Here is an 11,194-nt window from a genome sequence, read left to right as displayed (position 1 = left end):
ATCCCCTCTCTCCCTTTCTCAATATTTGTCTCTATCAATCCCCACTTTGTTTTCTGTCTATTCCTGTTTATCTCAACCCTGCTCTCTTTATCAGCTTCCCTCATCTTTCCCAATACCTCCTCTCCTCTCTCCCTCGAACTCCTGCCTGAGCTGTCTTCCTCCCTCCCTTTTCTCTCTCCCTCTCTTTCTATGCATCTCTACCCATCCTACTCTTGAGGACTGTTTATCTCTCCCCTCCTCCCCACCTGTATCTCTCACCCTCTCTCCCCTGCCCACTCCTCCCTCTCACACTCTTTATATCTCTTGCACAATGTAATCATGCATGTCAAATATGTAAGTTGAAAACTTGTGCATACTTGAGTGCATACTTAAATGTGTAGTAGTAGACCACTATTGATTTTGTCCACATTGGATGTTGGCATACTTTTGATCCAGTGTTTGTGATGCTCCTCAAACCAAAACCAATAGCAAGGAAAGAGTGTCCCGTGCAGTAGAAGTAAAACCACCAAAAGCCTGTGAACTCTCACACTGACAGCTGTGCTTTTCTTAGCCAATCGCAACACCGTGCTTGCATACTCCAATGCACACAACACTGTTGGGCATTCAAATATCTGCCCCACAACAAGCCTGACTCCTCATGGGGTGAGTAGCGTGTGCAGGAAGTCTTGTGTGCGCTACATATGACAAACCACATTACTGCCTGGGTAGCAGACAGCCCTAGCTAGGCCACCCCAAGGCCCCCAGCCAGAGAGCAACACAGCAGCTGAGTTACCATGCTTACTCAGATAGTCGTAATTGGATAATGAACATATAAATAGTGTTTTCATGTGATCCACTGTAGGTTGGACATTGGCGTAAACAACACAGTGGCTGAGTAAACATCCAGTACCTGTGACTTGCTGTCTGGCTGCCTGGGTGCCTGGCCCAATGCCCAGTTTGTTTTAGCCTGGAGGAAAGGATATCCACCATGACACAATGAGCCTTAGTAGTAAAGTTTCCTGCATTGCAGAGTCAGTTTATCTGGATGCTTTCCCATGTTTTGGTCAGATATTTTGTCAGACATAGTTTATAATGCTGCATCCCATCTGGGTTTTAACTTTCACTCCTGATCACAACTCCTACCCTGTCTCTGAGCACCTCATTATGTCTGAAGTAATCCCTACTGGTCTGTTCACCTGTATGGAAGAGGAAGAGCCCAACCTGGTCTCAGAGCATTTCATATTATTCTGTATGTAAATCCGAGACACTCCATTTAGTATGATATGTTATGAATTACAACTCGTATTATATGTTACGTATTTGCAAAACGTACAATATGTTACGAATTTGCTAAATGTACTATATGTTATGAATTGTAGCTAGGTGGCTAACGTTAGCTAGGCTAGGGTTAGGGATAGGGGTTAGGGTTAAGGTTAGGGTTATGTTTAAGAGTTAGGCTAAAGGGTTAAGGTTAGGGTTAGGGTTAGGGGAAGGGTTAGTTAACATGCTAAGTAGTTGCAAAGTAGCTAAAAAGTAGTAAGTAGTTGAAAAGTTGCTAATTAGCTAAAATGCTAAAGTCGTCCGTGATGAGATTCGAACTCGCAACCGTTGTGGTTGCTAGACGTTCGCTTTATATGCCTACCCATCCACCCCGACCAACCATCCTACTTTCATTTTTGCCTTAAGTAACCATCTGTCTTATGTAACCATACCAAACGTAACATATCATACTAATTTGAGTGTCCCGGATTTACGATTTACTATGTTACGTTTAGTCTATGAGGCCAGGCTGAGGAGCCAGGTACCATAACCGTGCTGTGACTGCTACTGCCCTACATACAGCATGTCGACATGAGAGTTGTGTAACTGTGCAGGGGAGCTATGTAAGAGGAGCACTGGACATGACTCGGTCATGTCAGCTCAACATGTAGTAGATGACTATTAACAATGCCACTGTCTCCATCTTCTCTGTGTCTAGGTGATTGAAGTGTGGCCTGCAGTGACATCCATCCCCTTCTCCCTATTGGTCTTCTATACCATGAGCTCTGGCTCCGCCCAGGATGTGGCGGTGGAGCATTTCTTGCGTGACATAGAGAGGCGGGGCAAGCGGCTACATTGTGCTGTGATTGGCTGCGAGGAGCAGCGTCCCTGTGGCGACATGAACCTGCTGTATCGTAAGAGCCGGCTGGACTGGAGGCACAAGGACCAGGAAGGCAATAAGAAGAGGTGAGGAGGGGTGAACTGATCTTAACTCACAACAGCATGCTGGACTGGAGAGATGGAATGAGATTATTCAGTTCAGATGAGTTGTAAGTCTCTGAGCTGAAGTGGAAGAGTTTTATCGTTCATATTTAATGTGCAACCTCTGAATTGTCATCCTAAGGGGAGTGGGGGCATGTTGAAAGGAAGTAGAGAAACAAGAGAAGAGAGGAACAGAAGATGAGAAGAGAGGAGCTTTATTGCCTTCTTTATAGGGACAATGTGGCCCATTGGTGCCTATGTAGATTATGGCAAGCACACACACACTTACACACCCGCAGGCACACACACACACACACACACACACACACAGAGCTCTGCTCTTGGCTTTTCTTCACATAATGCAATGAGACAGAAAACAGTTGCATCTCTGTTCTCCATGATGAACAGGCTCAGTGCTGTTTTCGCTGCCTGCGCTAGCTTCCCCCCTCTCAATAGGAAGGTGTACGCTCACATTGTCTCCCTGCTGGTTCACTGCTTCATAAGAGATGATGGCAGAATTAAGGACAAGACTACTCATTGTGACCTATAAACAAGGCATGCATTTAGATGTGTGTAGTTTGTTACGTTTTATCGCTCTTGCTTCCTCTACCTCAAACAAACATGGTAACACTCAGGGACCACTCACATGCAATAACCTCCTAAATGAGGCCTTTGATTGCATGCTCGGAAGCAAAACATATCCTCCTCTCCTCACATACGAAGAGACCCAGTTTACCTCTCTTTCTTTCTTTCTTTCTTTCTTTCTTTCTTTCTTTCTTTCTTTCTTTCTTTCTTTCTTTCTTTCTTTCTTTCTTTCTTTCTCTCTCTCTAATTTCTCTCTCTCTCTCTCTCTCTCTAATTTCTCTCTCTCTCTCTCTCTTTCTCTCTCTCTTTCTCTCTTTCTCTCTCACAAACACACACACACACCAGACACACACAATGTGTGCACCCACACACTCACTTCCCACTCTTTCCCAGCAGGGAAACAAAAGGTGGTCGTTGCCTCCAGCTCCATTCCTCCAGTCCTGCTAGGGATGTCAGATCTGACCCATTCCTCCCCTCTTTCCTTCCTCACCATGGCTACCTCTCCCCTCCTTCCCTCTCGGAATCGTCTTGGAATTGGAGAGACAGGTTGAAATGGACATGATCCATAGTTGATACACTAAGTAGAGGCTTTTTATATACTGTGCTATACAGCCAATAATTTCCTTCTAGGTGGTTGTAGTGAAGAACGGTTTCATTTCAGGTCTTTTCATGGTAATTGCTGTGCACAGTGTTTTCCTACTGACTTCAGCCACTGTTGTGAAGGCTGAGTCACCTCTATAAAGGTTAATTTACAGAGCTAAACCGTATATTCTATATGTAATAACTCCAGATTTGGACCATGTCCGCTGCAGCTCCCCATCCCATGTTATTGCCCATTAAGGTACACTGTATGGATTCTACTCAAATTGAATCAATCATTAGCTTGATTGGTGAGATATTGATTATTGTTTCACCTATTAGGAAACCAAAGACGTTCTGAATCTGTGGCATTCCTGCATGATGTTAGTTTGGATGAGGTCATGATGACCTTCAAAAGATGTTCAGTGATTATCCATGTGATGTTTTTGAAGTAAAATTGGCTTTAGAGAGCAATTAAGAATTTAGTTGTCTGTTTAATCAAAGGAACAGTACAGTAGTTCATACATTAAACTGCGATTTATTTACTTTTCATCAAGTAAACTCCAGTTTAGATTTTTATGCTGCACTGCCACACCTTTCTTCAGGCACTAAATTGCCCCCCACATATTATATGTTTTAAGGGTGCTTTTTCTTTTGTGTGCTTGTTTGCAGTATGTTTAGTACATTGGCAAGCGATACCATGTGCATTTTCACGGGTTTTAAGACAAACCACTAAACAAATAAATAGGCAAACCAGTTGCCATGGAAACAGATAAAATACTTGGCAGAGGTCATGATGAGTGTAGTGAAGGGACAATGTAATAAAACAGATAAAGAATTAGTTAGAGAAACCCAGTAACACAGTGACGTACATACAGGAAGATTATAGTCAGAAAGGAGCAGCTAGATTTGGGAGGGTTGGGTTTTAGGGGAAGTCATTTCCTAATTGAATGTGTTTGTGAGCTAAGGGCGCAGATGTGGGGGGATAGAAATGGAAGGATAGAAGAGTTCTGAAGAGGGAGGGGCCTCCCCTACACCCCATGCAGATACCGGCATGCACAGCTGCTGCACTGCCTCGCCCAATCTCTCATCACTCACTCTCCATCGGGAAACTACGCTCCTTGTGCCATCCATGCATGAGGAGCAGTGTGTGTGTGTGTGTTTGTCTATGTGTTTGTGTGTTTATGTATGTGTGTGTGTGTGTGTGTTAGTGAGAGAGAGGCAGAGGAGTAGAGGGAGCCGTAGGACTGCAAATGAAATTGACTGTAAGCTATGTAGAGACCATTTTTGAACAGAAAAAGAAAAAAGGAGAGAGGCAGAAAAGGGGAGGGGCATCACAATGGAAAATAAATTCACGTCCTTCACTGAGACGTGATTAACTGCTGAATGAGAGAATGTTGTTCTTCCTGTGTTGTTCAGCTCCAGCCAGAAGGACCCCTCCTCAGCCACGGTGGGCAAGGTCCGTGACCTGGCATCATTCCGGCGCCACTTCCGCATGGGCTTCATGACCATGCCTGCCTCCCAGGACCTGTCCCCTCACTCCTGTGCCTCCGCCATGGCTCCCCGCTCCCAGTCCTGCCATGCCGTGGGCGCTGGAGACACAAGTCTGGAGAATGGGGAAGATTACTCTGACACCCAGTCGCAGCACGGTGGGCGCTGTCCCCCAGCTAAACCCAAACGCCATCCCAGCACCCGCCTCAGCTCCTCCTCGGACCCCAGAGCACCTCACGCCCCACCGGACGCCCCTCCGCCACCCCCGCCTACTCACCCGCAGGCTAAACACTCAGAGAAGAAGAACGGTAGGCTATGGCAACAGTAATGAGGGCAATGAGGTGGGGAAATTTGAAAATGTGTGTTATTATTATTGTCCTTGTTGTAATTATCTCTCATTCATTGCTGTCTCTCTTTCCCCTGCAGCCATGAAGAAGTCTGACTCAGGGGACATGTCCAAAAAGGTGCCGCCTTTGAAGCCCAAACGAAGCCCCAGCACTCAGCTCTCGTTTGAGCCCCCAACTCCCCGCGAGCTCCCTCCTGCCACGCCCCTGCCCTTCCAGGGGGGTGAGGGTCAGCCTCAGGGGGAGGAAGGGGACGATGAGCCCGTCTACATAGAGATGGTGGGCCAAGTGTTCACCAGGGAGATCCAAACTGCCACCCCTCACCCTGTCACGCCCGTTGCCACCACACCTGATTCAGACTCAGACCAGAGCGAGGCCATCTATGAGGAGATGAAGTACCCGCTGCCAGAGGACAGAGAGGGACACAAACGCCTCCCTCTCAAACACGAGAGACTCAAATCCTCCAAACACCACCACTCCTCCTCTGGCACCTCCACCCCTCTACCTCGCCCCTCCTCCTCCTCCCCCTCCTGCTCAAAACCTAAAGCCACAGTGTCTGTCTCTCACTCCTCGCCCCTCCCCTCCTCCACCTCCTCCACCCCTGTCCCCCAGCCCCTCTCCTCCAGCCCGCACCCCCCACGAGCCCCTACGCCCTACCTCCTCCAGGGGAACAAATCAGAGACCGAGTCCAACAGTAAGATCCCAGCCCCCTTCCCCAACCTGCTGCAGCACCGACCCCCGCTGCTCGCCTTCCCCCAGCCTGCTGCTGCCTCCAGTGGGGTCGGGGTCCAACACAAGGCTGCTGCTGTTGCCAAACTGGGGACCATCAGCATCCAGACCTCCTCCAGTATGACAGCTCCGACTAGCACTTCCTCCTCCACCACCCCCTCCTCCAACCTCCCCTTGCCCCTGTCAGGCTCTAAGGAGTCTAAGGACAGAGACAGAGACAGCCAGCTCGGCCCTGCACCGGGGCTAAGGGCCAGGAGCCACTCCACACCCCTGCCCCCTTCCTCCAAGTCCACCTCCCCCTATTCCCACCACCACCACCCCCACCCCCACCACCGCCCCTCACACTACCACCACTACCGCAAGCCAGAGAGAGGAGACTCGCCCAACCCCAACACCAACAACAAGAATGGCTCAGAGACCTTCTCCAAGTCCTCTGCCCAGACCCAGACACAGGGCTCGGGCAAGGAGGGGAAGTCTGTGAGCTTCTGCTTGAAGTTAGACAAAGGAGAGAGGGACAGGGACAGGGAGAGGGACAGAGATGGTCACAGGGACAGTCACAGAGACAGAGACAGGGACAGTGACAGAGAGAGACACAGGGAGAGAGACAGAGAAGCAGGGTTCCACTCTACCTCCTCTCAGGCTGAGAAAACCACCAACAACCTTTCATCCCAGACCAGTGCCAGTTCAGCCCCAAACCCGTCCTCCTCTTCCTCCCACTCTCGCCCTCACTCTCGCTCCCAACTCCACCGCTCCCACACCCCCCACGGCCTGCCCGTCTACAAGCCCCCCTCCTCAGACAGCCCCCTGCTCTGGACCTACCCCTCGGTGGGCTTCCGGAGACCCCCGGCGTACGACAGCCTGCGAGGAGGGTCTCATCTGCCCTCCTTGCACCACCAGGGTCACGGTGATGTGGCCTCCAAAAGCAGCACGGTGCCTGGGCCCGTCCAGGGGAAGGCTGGGTTCATGCCCTGGGACAACAGTGGCTTTGGAGACGACGGGTCTTACTTGCCCATGCAGAGGAAACTGTCCTTCAGCCACGGCAGCAGAGAGACAGGGAGAGAGAGTAAGTTTATATGTGCTGGATGGCATCATGGGTTTGAATTGAGTATTGAAATGAATCAGAAGTTCCTCAGATCCCTGGGGAAGGGATAATCAGACTATTAGACTGTAGCTAAGTGACATCTGTCACTACACTATACTTTGTCAATAGACGATTATTCCATGTTTACTCAACAATTCCGTCTGTCATTCCCCTCTCAGAGGATGAAGGGCGGGCGTGGAATGGCAGTGCCGATACCCTCCTGAGGATGGACAAGGAGGAGCTGGGCCCCGGGCATCGAGGAGGAGGAGGCCACTCTGGGATCCCAGTACGCTTCACTGGAGGGAGGGGGCTGGGCCACAGTGAGTCCCTGGCCGGGATGGAAGAGGGGCCCTTGGGGTTCCGAGCCCTGCCTAGAGGGGGTCTTCCCCTCCCCTGCCAAACCTTCCCAGCCTGCCGCAATGGAGGTAAGCACTAAGACACCCAGCACAGAATCCTTCACCCAGAATCTTTTAAAGGAAAGGGGTCTAAAGTATGTCAAGGATTTCACTAGAACCCAAAAATCTCAAGCCAAGCGCTTTAGAAAAGAGACCACATCAGCAGATTTATCTGAAGATCCTATTACCTGAATTTCTTAAATCCACGCTCACATCATCATTGTGTTATGGTTTAAGATCACAAGTGGCAGCGTAGTGGAAACGATGGTATGTAGTACCAGAGCCATATATATATATATATATATACACACATACTCAGGCACATAATACCTCCCCCCACATGTATGCATGGTTGTACATAGACACATAAAAGAATACACTCCATTCTATACGCACAGCCATTCTCCCTGACAACATGAACAGCACATTTGATTTGTGAGTGTAGACAGCTGTATGAACAGTGCTTGTTTTTTCTGTGTTCCAGAACTGGGTCGACTGAGCCGCTCATCATCCACCTCTGGGGTGAGACAGGTGGGTGGAAGCGACGTTCAGCGGCAGAGCAGCCTGCCCCACCGAGAGGTACTGAGTCAGGTGAATAATACCTATTATTATAATGATGATGATTATTATAATGACGATGATCTTTGGTATTACTGTGATTACTATCATTTGTACAAGTAGTAGTATTGGAATTATTCTGAAGAATATGGCCATTGTTGTTATTCCCTGTGCTGATAGCAACAACCCTCCTCCTGAGCTATTTATAGCATGGAGATATGTTCACTGAGCAGAATAAGGTTGTGCCTTAAAGAATAAGTCCCGGGGAGAGCGATGCTCTAATTGACGTATGCAGAGATGCGTAGATGTAAGGAGTATGCTTCTCTACAGTGTTTTGGAGCAGTGAGCCGCTGTCCAATAGCGTTGCGTTTTGCCCAGTCACTTGGCTGCATCTCAAATGCTGACGCAGTTCAAGTGTGCTGTGTTGTGCTGCAGAGACTGTTTGCGTGTGCTGCGTAACCCTCCCTTGCACGCCACAGGCTCGAAGATGGTGTCACACTGCCGCCTGGTGGCAGGTTTGGGTGCAACACATTTGGGGGCCCTAAACGAGATTTGGTTGGGGGTCCCCCCCACCTCGTGGGCAAAACATTTTACTCGTCCCCGTCCTGACGGCGGAGAGAAAACATTTGGTTTGCAATTCTACACATTTTGCCATGGGGCAGAGATAATATTTGTCAATTTTCAAACACATTTCATGCAATTCTACTCATTTTTACATGACTTATGCCATGTTAATATGATATCTGAGTGAGAGTGACTAACAAAATCAATGGGGCCCCCTGGAGGTCAGGGGCCCTGGGCACATGCCCTGCATGCCCGATTGGTATTTGACCATGATTACTACAAGTTTAGATAGCTGGCTAGACTTAACCTTTTACTGCATTGGCTATATCAGGGTCACACAGAGTGTTCTTGGTAGTCTTAAACAAATCTACTTTGAAACAAAAGTATACACCTCACACACAAAAATAAGGCACCTGTATCATGTCAGATATAGAGTTGAAATGTATTCAATTTTGAGTTTGCATCCCAATATTACACTTTATATACATCACAGAAGACTGAAATATAACAAAGCCGTTTGACATAGAAACACCGGATTTTCTACTTTTTTTTCAAATAATGTTTATTAATTATTAAATTATAAAGAATGTGAATAACATTCCACCCATGAGGCCACTAGAGGGCGATTTGGTCATTTGACTGCAGGAAAGGGCTACCTTACCAATCAAAAAATTGTTAGCTGACATGGTTAATTGAGTGACTGTCAGTGACTGACACAACAAGTGACAAACTGCTGATTTACAACCAAATTTAGAAATTGCACCTTGTGTATTTTACTATTCTATCTTTCAACAGTAACGTTTTTGTTGGTCGGGGCCCCTGTTTTTGAAAATTGATCTGCGGGTTTACAAAAGGGGGGCCCCGCCAGTTGCCCATCCCTGGTTTACAGGGATACAACAGAGATGCAGTATTCATGCATACCCCACATTAGATTTTAGGTAAAAAATCCCGAAATCATGCATCTTCCTTTAACTCCCCTCCTTTCTCCCTCCCTGCCTCTCTCTCTGTCCAGTTGCATGGGCTGTCCCACTCCTCCCAGACGCCCTGCAGTCCTATCCTGTCCAGACAGCAGCAGCAGCTCCAGCTCCACCAGCAGCAGCTGCAGTTACAACAACAGCTCCAGCAGCTGCAGCAGCAGCACCACCTTCAGCTGCAGTTCCAGCACCTGGCCCAGCTGGCCCAGGGACAGCCTCCCACCCCTGGGGGTGCCGCCGCGTCCGCAGCCCAGACCCAGAGGGACGGCAAGCTGTTGGAGGTCATTGAGAGGAAGCGCTGCCTGTGCAAAGAGATCAAGGCCCACCGGCGCCCAGAAAAGAATCTGTGTAAGCAGGACAGCATGCCCATCCTGCCCAGCTGGAGACGGACCCCTGAGCCCCGGAAGACGGGCACACCCCCCTGCCAGAGGCCCCAGGCCGTGGTGTGGGACACAGCCATCTGAGAGGGGTGGGGGGGTGTGTGGGGGGGGGGCAAGTACTATGTACTAAATAAGTACTATTGTGGTGAAAAACAAGAAGTTTACAAGTGGGGAGACATGGTGGGAATCACTCTCTACAAAGGGAAAGAGGATGGAGGACTATTTCCTCTCTTAGGAGTGACAGTGTGATTACCGCCGACCTCCACAGAAGAGGGAGAATATATATGAGAGTAAGATGAGAGTTTTGTGCTCTCACATGTTAAAATAAACTTTATGTGGAGCTGATACAAGGTCTACAAGGTTAATGCAATTTTTTTGAGGTGTGTGGGCCAGAGAGATAATGAACTGAAACATAAATCGTTATTTTGCCAAGGGTGATCAACTCTACTTTGTAGAGATAAAAAAAAGATTGGGAAGATTCAATTGAGGGATATACCAATCAAATATGAAACCAAGAAGAGACATACGTACAATAATTCAGTACTGTGTGATTTCTTACACTTTAGTTTTAGTATTCTACAAGCCCTTCCTTGACTCTTTATACATTTCTTAAACGCCAGTCGACTCTGCTTTTGTTGAGGCTAAATAAAAACGGCATGAATTTACACTATAAGAGCAACACTGGTTTAACTAGTTAGGCCTAATTTCCCCTAACGTAACTACAGCTTACATCAACTCGTAGTTGACATGCATTTTCTCTCCCTCCACTGTCACAAATGGACATTGGGAGGGAGAGTTTGAATGAGACTTGAGGTTGATGCTCAGCAAGACACATCTTATACACACTTATGTTCAAGCACACAGACACAGACACTTTAAACACATACACACACACTTATACTCTCTAGCCTTTGATAAAAATGATTATGAAAATGAAAATTATCTTATTATTAAAGAAATATTGAAACATGTTGAGTGCATATGAGATGGTTTGGTTTGCCTTGTGGTCTGGGTATCAGTAGATTGTTATTATGGAGATGAAGTAATCATGATTTAGGAGGAAAATACTACCTAACTGTTTGCATATTTGTAATGTAAATATACAGACTTTCTCAGCGTTCCTGCAATTTTATAGCAATATGTTCCCAATGTGGGCGTAACATTAATATTAAAACATGTCAGCCGGCCAAAACATATCTCGGACTTGAACTCAAAGTCACAGTTAACATGTCATGTCCTGCATGTCATTGAACAGACATACAGTACTGTATAAAACCATATAAATTAATCTACT

The 11,194-nt window shown here is 47.6% G+C and overlaps 1 protein-coding gene across 1 annotated transcript; it reads left to right on the top strand.

Annotated features, from left to right (window-relative positions):
* Positions 1–2,017: 2,017 nt before the first annotated feature.
* LOC311136054 (neuronal tyrosine-phosphorylated phosphoinositide-3-kinase adapter 1-like) lies at positions 2,018–9,984 on the top strand (the record flags this gene model as incomplete). The annotated part of the gene is made up of 6 exons (XM_084170118.1): positions 2,018–2,205; positions 4,804–5,183; positions 5,302–7,011; positions 7,209–7,454; positions 7,909–8,003; positions 9,559–9,984. 6 exons carry the CDS (start codon positions 2,018–2,020, stop codon positions 9,982–9,984), a joined length of 3,045 nt encoding a protein of 1,014 aa, XP_084026244.1.
* Between the last annotated feature and the right edge of the window lie 1,210 nt (positions 9,985–11,194).

Source organism: Coregonus lavaretus, assembly GCF_964263955.1.
Source record: "Coregonus lavaretus genome assembly, chromosome: 10".
Taxonomy (NCBI): Eukaryota; Metazoa; Chordata; class Actinopteri; order Salmoniformes; family Salmonidae; genus Coregonus; species Coregonus lavaretus.
Note: the sequence above shows the minus strand (reverse complement) of the source record. Positions and strands in the feature narration are given on the sequence as shown.